The 18,516-nt window shown below is 38.0% G+C and overlaps 1 protein-coding gene across 2 annotated transcripts in view; it reads right to left on the minus strand.

Annotated features, from left to right (window-relative positions):
- The window catches only part of Dock1 (dedicator of cytokinesis 1), a 530,482-nt gene that overhangs the window by 55,132 nt on the left and 456,834 nt on the right, over window positions 1-18,516 (minus strand). For both annotated transcript variants that reach the window (XM_004838739.4, XM_004838738.4), the window contains exons 36-38: window positions 9,958-9,998; window positions 8,065-8,155; window positions 4,734-4,853 (exon numbers count right to left, since the gene is read on the minus strand). In XM_004838739.4, the coding sequence (XP_004838796.2) occupies window positions 4,734-4,853; window positions 8,065-8,155; window positions 9,958-9,998 (252 nt within the window). The remainder of the gene's footprint in view (window positions 1-4,733; window positions 4,854-8,064; window positions 8,156-9,957; window positions 9,999-18,516) is intronic.

The raw sequence follows: 18,516 nt of genomic DNA on the forward strand, positions 1-18,516 counted from the left end.
GATATATATTCTATTCTTTCCTAGTTTTTGTCTTAATTTTCAAATTCTTTTAGATACATTCCAGCTTTTAAAGTATGCATTTGGTATAAGAAGTATATACCAACAGGCACACAGAGAATTCTGGCCACTTGTGTTAGCCCCGAGGAACAGTAAGTAACCTTTCATTCCCCTCCAGCATACAGAAGGATGTTCTAGTTAGACAGTGTTCTTGTCTCAGAGAAACATAACGTGGGCCACAGGTGTAATTTTAAATGTTCAAGTTGCTATATTAAAAACGTGAAATAAATTTTAGTAATATTTAATATACCTAAAATAATTACTGTTTCACCATGTAATCAATACAAAAAAGTAATGAGATACTTGACATTTATGTCAAGGGCTAAAACATCCAAATCCTGACTTGTTATTCTGTGCCTCAAACAACAAAAATTTACTTCCTTGTAGACCTGGAGGGCAGAAGTTCAAGATGAAGACATTGGCAGGGCTGGCTCCTTGGATGCCTAATGCTGCATGTGGCTGGTGACTCAGTCCTGGACAGTAGAGTAGAGCATGCGCCCTTTCCTTTACTTGGAAGCCGGTTCCTTGGGTGCTCACCTGCTCCAGGGCCCCAAATTAACCAAGGCCTTCCTTCAAGTTTCCACTAGTCATATCACCTCTGAGTCACTCCAAAATATTTTCTCCCAAGATAATTGCAATCTAGGAATGGAGCATGTTAATATGTGCATCTAGACCTACTAATATCTCATTTCTTAATCATCAGCAATGGCTTTAGCTATTTTTCTTATTCCACTGCTTTCCAGAGAGGCATTTTTCAAATGATTACATACACCCAGACCTGGGAGGGACACTCATGCTTTGGCTTTATCAAGTTAAAGTGATCCTTAATCTGCACAAAGTGTCAAATGTTGATCTTGTACGGTGACGCCTATGTCCTGTACCCCACCTAGTGAGATTTCAGCATCTTCATCCCATTCTCTTGGGTGCTTCTGCAGTATCCTGCCTACCAAGCTTGCTCAAATGGAAGAAACGGCTTTGAAGAGGCCAGGATCAAGGCCTAATATCAAATTTTGTGAGAAATCTCTATTCTCACATCCAAAGCTGCATTATTTGGGGGACTGGTGTGAACATTATCTTTGCTAGAATATACAAATATTTAGGTACTTTCTAGATTAACTTTCCCATGTGCACTGAGTTTTCATGATGCTCATAGCTAGAAATCCTGCCTCACCTGTCTAATTAAATGGTGTGATACATGGAGATGCTGTTCTACTCATTCATCCTTCTGAGCACTTCCCCAACCCTTGAAGTTTGGTGTTTCCATGTGACTTGCTTCAGCAGATGACATGAAGAGAAAGTGAAGTGTTATCTCTGGGGAGAAAGACAAAAGGTCTAGCCGCTTCTTACTGTCCCTTCCTGGCTACAGCCATGTGGCAGAACCTCTGTTCACCTGGACTCTGAGAAAGGAGGGGGGAGGTGAAGCAAGAGTGAGAAACACACATGTGTGGCTTGGAGCCCTGGAGATTTCGAGGTCAATACTCCAGCATCTTGCAGCCCAGCCTGGCTGGTACAGTAGGTATTACTTCCTGCTGCTATTTTGCCAAGAAAGTTTAATGCTTATTGATGTCAATGCACTTTCTGCCTTGCAGCTCATCACCTAGGTACTTCCAATTTCATCTTACCAACTTTTCTCCAGGCCTATATCCTGGCTCATGGTAGTTTTGGATGGATCAAGGCAGTTTAAACTCTTTTCTTTTTGTAACATTCTGTGGAAATGTCACAGATACCCTGAAATGGCTGTGCCTGTTGTTTTATCAATGCAACGTGAACAGCTGCTGGGAAGACAAACTTCCCAAACCCAGTCTGTCTCAAGGACATTAACATGATCATCTTTCTGTCTCCACCAAAACACCAGGACATCTGAGGACAGTCTTCCAGCCACTGGGATTAGTCTTTCTAAGCCAGGTTTTTCCGCCTCCGCACTACTGACATGCTGGGCTGGATCCTCTCTCTGTGCTTGTGTGTCCTGTGTACTGTGAGGGGCTTAGCTGCATCTTCAGCCTTTCCCACAAGACTGCAGTGGCACTTGTTCCCTACTCATGACAATCACAATTTCTTTGTAAATTGTGGTGGGAAATGAGTGATCTACACTGAACAAATTCTTTTTGCCCTCACTATTATTATTATTATTATTTTATTTTGCAGCGATAGAGATTTAACCCAGAGCCTCTGCACTAAGCTACAAACCCCACACTTTTTTATGTTTTTATTTTGAGACAGATTGTCACTAAGTTGTCCATTGTAAGCTCCTACATGCTTTCCCGCCTCATCCTCCCAGAATGCTAGGTTTACAGGTGTGTGCCACTAGGCCTGGTTTGTACAATGTTTTTGATGCTCTTCAATTTATTATTTACTGAAAGCCAACTAGGTTGCTAGAAATGAGCATTTCTCATCTGTCAAGAAACACTCTTAAATGCTAAGTATTCATTTATTTGTTCCCAATGAGTACAAGCTATGTGCCAGGTGCTGCAAGATCGTTAGGTATACTGGGCGTAATAAACATGTGAAATCTCTATTTCCATAGAGCTCAAAGCCTCTTGGGGGGCGTCATAAAAGAAACACAGATGAAACTGGGTCTGTAAATCCCAGAACTCTGGGAGGCTGAGGAAGGAAGATTCTAAGTTTGAACACACAAATAACAAGTTAGCACCTTAGCAATACCCTGTTCTCAAGAATGCAAAAAGGGTTGGGGGTACAGCCCAGTATGAAGGCCCTGGGCTCAATCATCAATACTACAAGAGCAACAATAAAACACGCACACATTCCAATCTCTTGTAAGTTGTAGTAAGCGTGTAAAGGAAAGCAGAGGAGTTTTGGGGAGAGGACTGACATTTTAGCTGAGGCAGGGAAAAAGTGAGCAGCAGACACCTGCTGGGCAGCCAGGCCAGGACCCAGAAGGGGCAGAGTGGCTGGAACACCGAGCAAGGGAAGAAATGAGGGGCTGAGATGATGTCAGAGAAGTTGCAGGGCCAATGCTTGTCAGAGGCTGTGTTGCCCACGGAGAAGCTGGCATGGTCACCTGCAAAGGCACATGTTCTTTAGCCCTGATGGCCTCTGGTCTTGAGTTTCTTGGGTCTCCCTGGGTATCCATCCATCTCTGTCTGTTTTGCAGTGCCTGAAACCTTGATCTGGAACACCACTGAGACTCAAAGCCACTAAGGGGAAGGAAGGGTTGAATCTGCTTCATTTCTTTAGTAGTTTGCTGAGAAACAGGATTCCCTAGGCTAAGCCAATAAAATTTTAGTAACTGACCATAACTGTAAAAGCTTCTTATTTCTATGAAGAAATATATTCTGGACTGGGTGCAATCCATGCAACATTTCTGGACCTTCTTTCCAAGTGGCCTTTATCTAGGCCACCAGCTATCGTGAAGATTTTGGACTTTTTTCCTGTGTTAAGGACAGCAGAGAACAAAAACAGATATGCCTACCATCACTTCTCATGTAAGGAGAATCCTGAGCTCATGCCCATAGCGACCCTGCTAATAGTGGTTGTTTCTACAAGGGACTAGCTTATGTGAACAACCATGAAAAGGGGCAGCTGTCATCTTTCTTGGCACAAGTGCTGTTGTGGGTTCAAAAAATGTCCCCATGTAGTCCTAAACCCTGCTTGCTATGAAAGCAAGGTTTTTGAATGGAATCAAGTTAAGCTGAGGTCATCCTGGAGTAGGATGGGTCCTGATCCAGAGACTGGGGTCCTTACAGGAAGAGGGAAATGTGGACACACAGACACAGTGGGGAAATGCCCGGCGACAACAGGGGCAGGGACTGGGATGGTGTGCCTACCAGGTGAAAAATGCCAAGGACTCCCAGCAACACCATTCACGACCCAATGGCACAAGATTGTGTTCCCTCCTAGAGCTGGCAGAGTGAGCATGGCCTAGCTCACACCTTGATGCTGGCTTATAGCTCCCAGAACTTGAAAAAATTGATTTCTGTTGTTGAAAGCCACCTACTTTGTGATAGCAACCCTAGGAAACTAACAGAGGTGCCTTCATGTAGTCTATTGGTCATTTTTCTCAAAGTGTGAAAAAGCAGGACCCAAGATGAATGGAGAATATAGACAAAGCCACAAAATGAACTTGGAAGTCACTGGTGGCAGAGTTTAAAAACCTCTGAATCCAGACAGCAGTTTTTGAGGAAACTACATACCTAAATCATAAGACCCAGTGATGAGGTAGAAGATGGACTGGTTACAATGATGGCAAATTTCATTTGAGGAGGAGTCAACTGAATATATAATTCTGCTTAAATCAATTAGTCTCAAAACCACCAAGGTAAAGCAATACCTGTCCTACTACAGGATAAAATTTTTGGTAACAACAGAAAAATGCAAGATGTCAAAGGAATACACTTATTCTTAGGGCACAGAGACACACCTGAACCATAGTCCCAGGCTGGGTTCCCCCTGCTAAGAGCTATAAAAATACTTGTGCTTCTTCAGTTACTATCTGCAGAGCATCTAAAAAAGGTCTATTGATTTACTGATTTTTTTAAAAAGTTTTTTACTTATAAGTACAAGCTGGAGGAACATGCATAAAACATTTCATACACAAATTTATGACAAACTTCTAGTTCTGCAAATATCATGCGTTAAAAAATGTGTTTACATTGCTGTAGGGAGGTACACATAAAAAGAAAAACAAGCCAAAAAAAAAAAGCAATTTTTTTTTTTACCTTGCCTTTGTCGAAGTAGTGTATGATTTCTTGGTAGAGCTGCTCTTTCAGCTGTCCCTGTGTTGTCGCCTGGTACCCGTCCCGCTGAGTTAGGTGGGCTGCACACACATTCTCTGACCACTGAGGCAAAAGCAAAGCAAGAGCGGTGCTGAGGTAGGGGCACATGCAATGGTATCACTGAGCTCCGTGTGGGTCACCATGCAATGTGAGCTCCACACTTGGTGTGCATGTGTGGGTTCAGATTCCAGGGATGTGGCTGAGTGCTATCATCAGGCTGCCAAGGGCAAAAAATGTGAGTACGGGGCAAGTGAAAATGTGAGGACAGAGTAAAGACAAAACCATATGATGTATAAAATATGGAAACTCTGAATTTCAGCTCATCAAATCAATGGCATTAAATATACAGCTCAATGACACACACAGCAAATATTTGGTAAGAAACTAGTTATGTGCTAGGCTGTACGTCAAAGGTGAGTTGAAAGAAGTCTGACCTCCAGAAGCTCCCAGTTACCCAGAGTTAGTGTGATTACATATGAAAGCATCATGATGCGTAATTGCCCTACAAAAGAAATTACCTAGCCATCTATGGGTAGGAGGCATGACTTTACACTGAGTAGAAGTCACTAGAGGACATAATGAAGATGGGCTTGTTTCTGTGGTGGACTTAGGAAGTGGAATGTGAAACTATTTTAGGGCAGGACAGTGAGGATACTGAAGAGAAATCAAGTGACTCCCAGGCTGCCTGGACCACAGCAGAGTTCCCAACTGAAGTGAGGGTGGTAGGATGTCCCACCAGATTCAGTGCTGGCCATGTCAAATCTGAATGGGATCATCTGTGGCAACACATGTGAGGGAGCATGACAAAAGAGGGGAGCTAGACAAGGGGTGGATAGCTGGGAACAACTGTGGCATATGGCAAAGGGGCAAAGGGAATGTCATGAGGGGGTGGGAAGCAGGAGTCCAGGGAGTGTGGCAAGGTTCTGGGAGAGACATGTTCCACACATCTTCCTAAAGTCAGGGGAGCCATGGGTAACACATTATGGTGGAGCCCAGGATTCCAAGGATGGGGAAGGCCATAGGCCTGGAGTCCCCATCCCTGGGACTGCTGTGTGAGAATGAGAAACCTTCCCATGGGCTACAAGATTCTCACCTTAAAATTGGGCTTGCAGATCCTCACCACAACCGGAAGAGACAAACTTGTTAACTTTGGCATTTGTACATCATAGCTGGTATTACAGTTACTTTTTATTGGGGAGTAGGGGAATAAAAATAAAACTTTAGATGATTCTGCAATGTAACAACAATGAAATAAAAAGGAACAAGAACGTTCAGATATCTTTGGATTTTGCAAAAATATATTTGCAAAAAATAATATATTGAATAGAGAAGGAAAAAAAATTTCTACACTTAATGTGGGAATGAAATCACTTGATTGCCAAGCCAAAAGCTAATGTTTTTATTGCTCTTGTTTCTGACCAAAAATATCCTTAGCCAAAAGAGAAGATACTATTTGAGAATTTTCATTAACAAATAGGAAGATATTTGTCATGCTGAAGAATTTTCATAACAATTCAAATCATTTTGTATAGTGAGTTGATTAACCAGCATGATATCACATTTATAGCAATTTAAAAATAAGCAAAGTTGCAAAATGCAATGGTGCAAAAGATAGATTATGTAGCATTCACCATTTAACTGGAAAATTTAGAGCTTAGTAGAAAAGATAATGCAAACCTATTGATTTGGGTTGTGAAACAAATCATCATGCAATCTGTGAAAGACCCATCTGTGATCAATAAATCCAATGATTAAAGAAATGATATGTTTATACACACACATATATGGTTTATATCCATACACATATAAAAGTTTATTTTCTGTGAGAGAGAACAAGTGAGCAAGTAGTTTGTCAGTCTCATTTTAATTTCTGTGGTGTAAACGAAAGGTCTTTGCAAACACCTTGTTACTGAAATGTGGATTTCTAATATATTCATGGTGGATGGCTGCTGTCAGATGCAGCCCCTGAAATCTCTGTCTTCATAAAAGATGTGCCTTGGGACTTTAGATGAATAAGAGACCAATGAGGGCCTCAGAGGACTATAGATGAGACTCCCAGATGAGCTAGCTCTTTGTGTTTTATTTGTCCTGGGCCCTTTTGCTTCCAGGCAGAGGCAAACCTCCACACTCAAGTGCTGCTGAGCAGCCTGCAGATCTCTGTGCCACAGAAGCTATGGTGGATTTCAGGATCAAGATGAAGGCCGAAGGCATCTTACTGGACTTTTACCCCCTAATGTTATCCTTCTTAATTCCCATACCCAGCAGACATTTCTCAATTATATTATATTAATGTAATTATATTAATGTAATTTGCTCTCAGTTTTTTTTGTCATTCTACTTTTGGTATTTGGGATGGTGGCCTACATTTGGAAACAAGATTCCTTGAGTAAGCAGTCTCTGAGTTGAGTTGAGGTCACTCAACTAAATTCTAAGTCTCATAACTGCACTTGTTTAGCTAGTTCAGAATTTTCAATTTTTTATAAGGACAGCATGAAGAAGATAATCTAATGGCTTGGTGAAATTCTAAAATATAAGACCAAAGGTTGTATAACAATTTTTCAACCAACCAACCCTCCATCCATTCCTCTCTCTACCCCTCCATCTAGCCACCCATATATCTAGCTACCCAGCATTCTATTTACTTACTGAGTACTCACTCTTATTAACTGTGCTAGAATTGGACATGGGAGGAAAACATGAAAAATGTCACTGCAAACAAAAAACCTGATGTCTAAAGCTATCTGTGTAAGAAAAGAAGCTCTGAAAGTTAAAAGTTGTCATGCCAGGCCTGTATGCATAAGCAACACTTCAGAGAATCAGGCAGAGAACACTAAAAGGCAGTCTCAGCATGAACTGCTCAACAGATATGTCATGATCTGGTCCCTACACTTGTTATGAGGATAATTAGGAGTATGTCCCAACCTCCTTCTTAGCTGCTCTACCAGGGACATTCTTTCTTATTGATGTCATTCTCCACCATTACTGAATCTTGTTGACATGAATAAGAAACTGTGGAATCTCTAACTTGTTGCTACCCCACAGCACAATGATGGGAGTGTGCCATGCTTGCTATCTTGTTAAATCTGCATTTGGTAGGATCAAATCTTTAATCAGAGTACTTCCTAAATATTGTTGTTTATGTCATAGCATTTAGTCAAAATCCATAAAATCTTATGATATAGGCTCACTAGAATTTATCATGGAAAAATAAAATTTGGGATAATCTTAAAATTTATAACAACAATCATAAAAATGCACAATAATTTTTATTTACCTTAAGAAGCTTTGCATGGAGAAGCAAGGTATAAGCTGCTTCAGTGTAGTTATCACACTCTTTGTGCAGGTCGCAGAGCTTGTATAAATACCTAAGTTGATGAAATACAGGTACATTCTTAAAATGTGACAAAATAATTTGTGTTAAGGATTGTGGGAACTGAATTTGATATTCAACAATAGCTCATATCTACACTTTCTTTTTACAGTGTTCATAATTCATAATGCCTTGAAAACTTGCAGTGCAGAAGGCACTAAAAGAACCAACAAGACTAAATATATGTGTGTTACATATATATTAGTTTCTATACAACAAATATATTTAATTTTCAGCCTTGTACTTTCAGGACAAAAATGAAGGTGATACACAAAGATAGAATTTTACTTCAAGGAGTTTTATTCCTTTTCATCTTTTCCAGATTTTTTCTTGAAACATCTTAAAATGAGATTAGACAATCTCGATTGTGATTTCCTACATTTCTATTGAATCCAGTTGCACAAAAATCCACAGAAAGCCAAAACCATAAGAAAAAAGAGCTCCAACAATCACAGTGAGTTTGATCAAAGGAATTTCTCTTTCATGAAGAAATTAAAATGCCTTTTTAATATAAAGTAAGCTATATTTTGGATGGAAGAAACTGTTTCCCAAAGTTTACCTTATATTCAAATAGCACTGTTTTAAAGGGAAAGGAAAACCAAAAAATAGAAAGTTGTACAATCACACTGAATATAATAAGTACGTCAATAAACACTAATGTCATGCAGATTACAGGGTTATCTTGCTTTTCAAAGTGCTAATCTTGCTAATTATTTGATAACAGGTCCCATTAAAGTGACCAAGGAAGACAGAGGCTTAATCAGAGAGCATCTGTCCAAGCACTCTTTCCTTTCTGCTGCTTCTGGGGATTGAACTCAGTCCTTAATGCGTGGCAGGTATGTGCTCTACCTCTGAGCTACACCCTCAGTTCTGCATTATTCTACATAGGAAGGTAAACGAGGGAGCAAAATTTAGCAGGCAAGGCAAAATGTATTTTCTTCTTTCATGGGAGAAAAACATAGAAACCATGGGAATATGGTGCATTACATAATAAGACTGAAAAAAAATATGATGTTGTATGATTTATATCTAGATGTCCCCCAGAGTCTCATGTGCTCATAGGTGAGACTTTTGGGAGGTGACTGTGTGATGAGTGGGTCATACTGGATTAGTCCAATTATTGGTTTAGCGTATTTCTGGATGCAGATAATAGACTTACTGAAGAGTCTGGGTGTGGGTGGCACCAACCTATAGGCTTGTAGCCTGGATGAAATAAAAAAGGAAAGAAGAAGGAAGTCTTGATGCTTTCTGCCTGCCATGCCATGAACTTTTCCCCACTGCTATTCCACTTTGCCTTGGAACCAGCTGATTATGGACTGAAACCTCTGCAAACATTGAACTAAAATAAATCCTTACTCCTTTAAGTTGTGGGCATTGTATATTGTGTCTCAGCGACAGGAAAATAACTAAGACATTTGTCTATTTCTTATTGCCGATAAATGGATTTCTCATTTGATCATAGGACTTACTGTGAAACATTAAACTTTGTGGTGTTAGCTTTTTTTCAAAAAGGCCATATGAGTTGGCCAAGAGGTACAAAAGTTGTGTGAACTAATGATTTATACTTTTACTTGTGAGTTTGTTAAATGTGACCCAATAAAACTGCACTTGTATAAGCCAGCTGCACTAGGAATGAGAATACAACTTGAAGCTCTACCAAACTCAATCTCAGAGGCATCAGTTTTCTACAAAATAAATCAAATCCCTATGGTTATAAAACATTTCTTAACGTGAACTTGATAAATGGCACTTACAGTAAATGTGCAGAGTATGCAGACAAGCATGATGCACACATACCTAATATACATTTCTTCTCTTTCAATTTCTTTGTAGAAATTCTGAAAAATTAAACCACACACTGTTTTAAGAAGCTTGTGCATTACATGTACATTAAAAATTCAATTCTTTTCAATTCGTCAAACATAGCCAAATGGCCCCAAGTATTTGGATTAGAACCATAAATTCACACAAGTTGCAAAACCTCAGACTGTTCTGTTTTTGCTTTTCTAATGACTACATATCCTACACTTTGGATACTTGATTTAAATTGATTTCTGTTATCTGTAAGTCACTGGTCTTTAGTTAAAACAAGGTTCTTTCCAAAGATATGATCTCTTAATAACTGTAATCTCATTTAAATAAAAAAAAAACCCGATTTGATAGTAAGCAAAGAAGCATCATCAACAAGAGTCTGGCACCATGATATGGTCATCTTTAGCTGTTCACAACAGTACCCAGGGGCCACATATATCTAAAGGTAAAGAAATTTTAATCGACAATATATAAAGTTAAGATTTACCTCCTCAGTATTTGGCCACACTTTGATTGTTCAGTAGCTACACGAGGCTATTTATACTGTACTAAACAGTGTTCACATAGAACAAATGCATCATTCAGAAAAGTCCATTGTTCTAGGTAGACAGATCTTCCCAACCACAGTAAGAAGACAGGGTACCATTTATAAGGGTCCTTTGATACAAACACTGATTAGAAAGGTTAGTGAGCACATTGCAACCAATGGGCTATTTCTGCAAAATATATTCTGGTTGAACCTAAACATTTCTATCAACATTACATTTCTTCAAGTGACTATCTCCATGAACACTTTAAAATTTTAATCATAGGTGGGAAACCACAAAGGTGCAGGAGTCACCTAAGAAGGCCCATCAAACGGAAATATCATAAGCCACTTTCAATTTGAAATTTAGTACCTAAAATGTTATAAATCTAGAATACATGCCTGAGGGAACTAGTGAATATCAATATTATAAAGACGGACAATGACCCAACAGGATGCTCTTTAATTTTCATTAGCAAAAAAAGGCCTTGCTTCTAAAATTGATCTCACTGTAAAGAAATGCTAAGTATAGAAAGTAAGAAGGGATACATTTAGAAAAACATACCAAGATTTTCAAACTATGCTCTATCTGACATTTTAATGTGCTCCAGTTTCTATGACGCAGCTCAGTAATGAGGATATTTTCAACTGAAAACTCAGAGCAACGTAACAAAGAGAATCTGCATCAAAGGCACAGAAAAAGCCCTTCATTTCCAACTCCAACTCGCCTGTATTTATAAGCTACAATCTCACACTATGCCTTTCTGTATTCATATTTTTAAACCTTTCCTAAGGTTTGATCATTTCCTTTACAATTTCACAAGGCCAATATCATGCGACCTTCATTCCTCTCACAGATACAAAATATCTTCTATTTTCTGACTGTGCTGAGGTCTGTTCTCTTCCTAAGAGTTCAAAAACTTCTCTAAAAGCCAAAGCACACTCATCTCAAATCCCAATTTCTATATAAAACCTTTGTGTTTCTTACGTCAAAATTCACGCTGCTCTAATGCTCCATTTCTGGGCTCTGGAGCAATGCTCTCTCTTGATCCCCAACAGCTTGTCTCTCAAGTATTCTCCACACCTACATCCCAGATCAGCAGCTTGAAAAATGGCTCCCAGAGGAACCCCATCGGGACTGAGCCACCAACTCTAATCCACTTCACAATATTCATCTTCCAGAGCTTGGGCATTTGCATTATATTTTGATTTTACACTCCTTTATGACTCAAACAGATGAGTTTTAGAATTCTGGTCCTAAACCTGCATGGATTAGCCTTGTAAAGGGGCCATGAAATAAGAAACATCACTGGCAAATAACAATGGCTTTATCCATCTGAGAAATAGGTGTGTTGATGGTTGCATAGGAGAATTCAGGACAAATAACCAAGTTATTAATCAATTAAAGACGGAATTATTAGAAAGTGACAGGAAATGGTAGTTAGGGAATCACAATTATATATTTTGTCAGGTGGGAACCATGATGACATGGTCGTAGAGGACTTTGCTCAGGGGACTTTGAGCGCTGAGCAGAGTGACTGCTCATGTCTTGTCTTTAAAATAATCATAGCACTGGTTATAAAGGAAATTTGGCAATGGACTTAAGGGGATTGACATAGTGTCCTTTATTTTACTTGCTTACTTCGTTATAAATATATTTTTATTTTTAGCACATACATAGTGATTGTACTTGTTATAGTGTGACATGTCTGTATATATGCATACAGTATACATAACATCTGTAGGTATAAGATCTAGATTATTGACATGTCCATCACTTTAAACATTTATCATTTCTTTGTCCTGGGAGCATTCAAAATCTTTTCTACTAGCTATTTTTGGTTTTGGCCAGCATCAGATTCATTTATTTATTTTGTAAGTCTTTATCCAGTTTTCATAAATACAAATTAACAGCCAGACTAACAAGCCAAAAAGCATAAAAAAAAATAAGACAATTATACCAAATCAAGGTACACTTTTAGACACATTGATCATACTGGATTACAAGTAACATTCATTCTATTTTTTTCTATTGTCTGTTTTTTATTTTCTAATCTATTTATATATTGGGCTGCTCATATAAGAGAAATCATGTGATATTCAAGCCTATGTGTCTGATTTACTTCAGACACATGTTAAGTGAGATCTCTTAACATTATGGTCTCAAGGTGCACCCAACTTCCTACAAATGACTCAAGTTTATCCTTCTTTATGGCACAGTAGTACTCCATTGTATATAAATAACACATTTTCTTTATCCATTCTTTTATTAATGGATATATAGGCTGTTTCCAAGATTTAGCTATTATAAATTGTACTGCTATAAACATGAGTAGGCACACATCACTGGGATATGATGTCTTTAACTGTTTCAGGAAGAAACCTATACGGGGAATAGCTGGGTCAAATAAAATTTTTAGTTTTAGTGTTTTGAGGAATCTCCATACTGATTTCCATGGTGGTTGTACCAATTTACACCCCCCACCAACAATGAAGAAGGAGCCTCTAATAAGACTTTTAGAATTCTGGCCTTAAACTTGCATGGATTAGCCCTTGTCATCCCCCACAGCCTTTCCAGCACTTGTTATTTTTTGATTTCTTGAAGACAGCCATTGTTTCTGGAGTAAGATGGATCTCAGTGTTGTTTCAATGTGCATTTCTGAAATGGCCAGTGATGTCAAACATTTTTTCTTGTATTTATTGGTCCTTTGTACTTGTGTTTTTGAGAAGTATGCATTCATATCAGATGCCCATTTTGTGATTAGGTCTTTAAATCTGGAAGATCTAAGTTTTTTGAGTTCTTTATATACTCTAGATGTTAGTCTTTTGTCTGAGGAGCAGCTGGCAAAAATTCTTCACCATTCTGCAGACTGTCTCTTTACTCAGTTGGTGGGTTCCTTTTCTGTGCAAAAGCTTCGCAATTTAATGCAATTCCATGTGATATTTCTTGTGCAGTCTGGGTTATGTTCAGAAAATCTTTGCCTACGCCTATGTCTTCAAGTATTTTATCAATTGTGTCTTCTAGTATATTAAGTGTTTCTGTTTCAATATTTAGATCTTTGATCCATTTTGATTTTAGTTTATTGCATGGTGAGGGAAACAAGTCCAGGTTCAATCTTCGGCATGTGGATGGCCAGTTTTTCCAGCACCATTTCTCAAAGAGACTATCTTTACTCCAGTGAAAGGATTTGAGCCCATTATCAAAGATAGGGTAGCTGAGTGTGCATGGAGTTGTTTCTTCATCCTGTATTCCATTCCACTGATCCATAAGTATGTTTCCTGCCAATACCATGCTGTTTTCATCACTGTAGCTTTATAGCATATCTGCTTTGATCTTGTTGTCCAGAATCGCTTTTGGTATTTTAAGTCTCTTCTGTTCTATATGAGTTTTAGGATTGCTTTCTCCAGTTCTGTGAGGAATGCTACTGGTATTTTGATTGGCACTGTGTTAAATCTGTGTAACAGGTTTGGAAGTATAGCCATTTTGACTGTATTGGTTTGCCTACCCAGGAAGAGAGGATATCTTTCTATTTTCTGACACTCTCTTCAATTCATTTTTTTCAGAGTACTGTAGTTTTCATCGTAGAGATCTTCAATTTCTTTGGTTAGGTTAAAGTCTAAGATTTACTTTTCTTGATGCTATTGTGAAAGCTATAGTTTCCCTAATTTCTTTCTCAGTGAATTTTCTATTAGTGTACAGGAATGCTATGGATTTTTGAATGTTGACTTTGTATCCTGCTACACTACTGAATTTGGTTATTAATTCTAGGAGGTTTTTGGTAGAATTTTTGGCGTCTGCTATGTAGAGGATCATGTAATCTGCAAATAATGATAATTTAACTTCTTTCTTTCCTATCCATATCCTATTTCTTTCTCTTGTCTAATTGCTCTAGCTAATGTTTCAAGAACTATACTGAACAGGAATGGTGACAGCTGACATCCTTGCCTTGTTACTGAATTTAGAGGGAAAGCTTTCAGCTTTTCTCCATTTAGTATGATTTTGGGTGTTGGTCTGTCATAGATGACTTTTATCAAATTGAGATACATCCCTTAGATTTCTTCAGGTATTTATCATGAATAGATGTTGATTTTGCCAAATGATTTTTCTGTGCTGATTGAGATGATCATGTGATTCTTATCCTTACTTCTGTTTATGTGGTGCATTACATTTATTAATTTGTGTAGATTGAACCATACCTGCAAGCCCTGGAATAAATCCTACTTGCTCATGATGTATGACCTTTTTGATGACTTGCTTTGTTCTGTTTGCTACTATCTTGCAGAAGATTTTGGCATTTATGCTCATTAGAGAATGGCCTGTAGTTCTTTTTTGGTTAGGTCTTTTTCTGGTTTTAGAATCAGGGTAATGTTTGCTTCCAGGAATGACACTGGGAGTACTACTTCCTTTTCAATTTCATTAAAGATTTTGAGGTGTATTGTGGTCAGATTTTCTCTAAAAGTTCATGTAAAATGAGGCAGTGAATCCACTGGGACCTGGGCTTTCCTTGTCTTTTCTTTTTCTTTTCTTTTTTTTTTTTGGTAGTTTGTATTATTACTTCCTCAATTTCCTTGAAAGATACTGGATTACTGAGGATTTGTATATCTTTTTGGTTCTGCCTTGGTAGTTCATACGTTATCTATGAATCTATCCATTTCTTTGAATTTTCCATTTTATTAGAGTACATGTTCTCCAAGTAGTTACTGATGATCTTCTGGATTTCAGCAGAGTCCATTGTTATTTTGCCTTTTTCATTTCTAATTGGATGAATTTGAGTCTTTTTTTATTTTGGTAAGATGGGTTAAGGGTTTGTCTATTTTATTTATTCTTTCAAAGCACTAACTTTTTGATTCATTGGTTCTTGGTATTGTTTTTTTTTTTTGTCTCCATTTCATTAATTTGTACCCTGACCTTTATAATTCTTTTCTTGTATCTGTTTTGGATTTAGATTGTTCTTGTTTATTTAAGTCTTTAAGTGAACCTTTAGGTTACTTATTTGAGCTTGCTCTGTTTTTTTGATATGGGAATCCACCACTATAAACTTTATTCTTAGGACAGCTTTTATTGTATCCCATAGGTTCCAGTATGTTGTACTGGTATTATCATTTGTAGGAACTATCTAATCTCTTCTTTAATTTCATCTGTGATGCATTGATTATTCAAGAGGGTATTAATTTCCATGCTTACATAGTTTCTATGGTTTCTTTTGCCACTGGTTTCTAGTTTCACTGCACTATGATCTGATAATATGTATGGGATAATTCTGATTCATTTGCCTTAACTATACTTAAGCATGCTTTATGCATTAGTATATAGTCTATTTCGGAGAAAGTCTCATGTGCTGCTCAGAAGAATGTGTGTTTTGTTGTTGACTGGAATACTCTGTAGATATCTATTAAGTCCCTTTGTTTAAAGGTTTGGTTCAACTGTGGTATTTCCAAATTTCTGGTCCTTTGCTTCAGCCCCAAAATCCTACCACCTTGGTTAATTTGGGAGGGGACGATGCAGTGAAATCCAATAACTGAGTTGTCTGGGAATGCACTCAAGTATTGTGAATGTTACAAAAGTAATCTGAGTGTTGGTTTACAGAGAAGTAGCAAAATTATGTGACCCTTGCATTATCACACAAATCAGCTACAGTAGTATTGTCCAAGACTAAATGGGCATTAACATTCCATAAGAACTAATTATGTACCACTCTTAACTCTAGAAGAGCAATCCACAACTATGGTACAGACATTAAGACAACCCAGGTATTGACTTACAGATAATGTGTATTAAATGCAACAGGTATAGCTCTACTAGTGGTATAAAAGAATTCAACAGTAATTTTACAGAATTAACTATCAAAAGATTAACAAAGTTTTATTAAGGTATAGGGTTTTATTTATTAATGTTTTATTAAAGATACAGGACTTGTGAATTGGGAGACATAGAAGAAAAATTTGAAACCTTAAATTATATGATACGAGAAAGAAGAGAGAGAAGTGGTAAAAAGGATCCTATTGGAGAAAAGAAAGATGTTTATAGAATTAGGTAAAGGTAAGAGAAAAGAAACTGACCAGAAATAGAGATAAAAGGAAAGAGGGAGAAAAAAGAAGAAATTATGTAGAGTAAAAAATAAGAGCATGAACATTAAAGTGTGAAAATAAATAGGGCAAAAAGGAAAAAACGAACAAAAAAGAATTTTTAAAAAAAGTGATAAAAAGCAAGAAAGGAGGACAAAGCAAAATTCCTGTAGCTCCAATAAACTGGTGAAAAAGGAAGAAAAGGAAGAAGAAAAAAGCAAAAACAAAACAAAAAAACTAAAAAAATACACAATTGGAAAAACAACAAAAAACAAAATACACAAATGAACAGAAACAAAAAAGCAAAACCCAAAACAAAAAATGAAAAAAACCCACACATACACAAACAAAAAGAAATTTCTCTGTGATTCTGAATATGTGGCTTTCTTCTGGGAGCAACAAATTTGGGACAGTGTCCAAGTCAAGACATATCCTTGCTCATGCTGGTAAATAAAGAAGACAGTCAGACCCCAGATCCATGCTGGATGCAGTCACCAGCAGGCAGCAGGATTAGGGCCAGTGCGCCAATGATGGGACTTTCAAATCCAGAATAATTCTGGCTGAGACTAGCCTCTGGCCGTGTGGGTGGGGCCTGTGTCCCTTGCTTTAAACTTCTCAGCGGGCCTCTTTCCAGGCTGACTTTGGCTCCCAGACCAGGCTGTCTACTGTGTCTGTCTCTTACCCAGTCACTGTGAGAATGTGACTGGGTAAGAGAATGCAATTCCAGGAACTCTGAATTGAAGCTGTCCTGTGGCTACTCTGAGTTCTGGGTTAAAACAATCAACTCTTTTTCTGAATGACATCCAACCAAGCACTCTCTCCCGGGCATATAGTGGGAGCTTGGACTGGTGTCACCAGAGATTGCCTGTTAATGGCTCACAGTAGGAGAAAAGTCTTGCGCTCACCCAGGAGTTCACAGCACCTGGAGGTCCATTCCACCACTGCAGTTTTCCCTGAAGCCCTCTGGAGGCCCCAGCTTGCACTTTGTAAATTTGGTCTCCCTTCCCCACAAGCCATGAGCCAGGAGGTGGAGTTAAAAAGTGAAGATTGTTCCTTCTCTTCTCCATGTTACGTTCTATCTCTTCAATTTCTCTGTAGGTTTAGTTTTCCTGTCGGCTCCTTCCTGGTTTCTGAGGATCTTCTATTTTCTTCTTCCTTAAATTGTTATTTTTGAGTGGCTCGATCCAAATCTCAGAGAGTCTGAGTTGTTGCTTGCCCCTCTGCCATTTTCCCAGAAGTTCCACCACTACTAGCTATTGTGAAATATTCAATCAATTATTGTCAACTGTAATTATCTTATTGTTACAGACTATTAGAAGTTATTCTTCTTGTCTAGCTCTACTCCTGTACCCATTAAGCATGCTTTCTCCATTTTATTGTATTTTTAACTTTAAGGTTTTTGTGGGAGTTTCTGCTTAGTGATAATTTCTGCTTAATGATTATATTTTATATATTTCTAACATACATTTGTATATCTATCTATATATATTCATTTAGAGATGAATGTACACATTCATCCATGAAATCTGATGTGTTTCTACAGTAAAAGTACTAAGAAGAAAGGTAAAAATGGACGAATATTTAGACAGGATACCTAACTGTAAAGTATAGCTATCTATAATAGTCTAGTTTCTTGTTTCTCTTTATCTCATAGGTCTATATTTTATGTGAAAGTTTTCTCAAAGTTTGGGATCCATTCTATCCTCCCTAAGGGATGGTTAAAGATAGAATCCTCAACTTCTCATGAAATGACTCAGGATGTTTCAAATTGAGAGAAGTTAATAACATGAAATAATCTAAAAAATCTTGCGTGTTTCTTAGTTAAAACCAAACTACTGCTGACCACAGTAACAGCAGGTGGGCACTGAGTCAGGCTCTGAATAAAGGAAGAACACATGTCAACTTCAGAAACTGACTATAGTTGTCATTACAGGAGTTTGTTTTCTAACCCT

This window comes from Heterocephalus glaber, unplaced genomic scaffold (genome assembly GCF_053883595.1).
Source record: "Heterocephalus glaber isolate CG9 unplaced genomic scaffold, H.glaber_assembly_v1.0 deba00001497, whole genome shotgun sequence".
In the NCBI taxonomy this organism is placed as follows: domain Eukaryota; kingdom Metazoa; phylum Chordata; class Mammalia; order Rodentia; family Bathyergidae; genus Heterocephalus; species Heterocephalus glaber.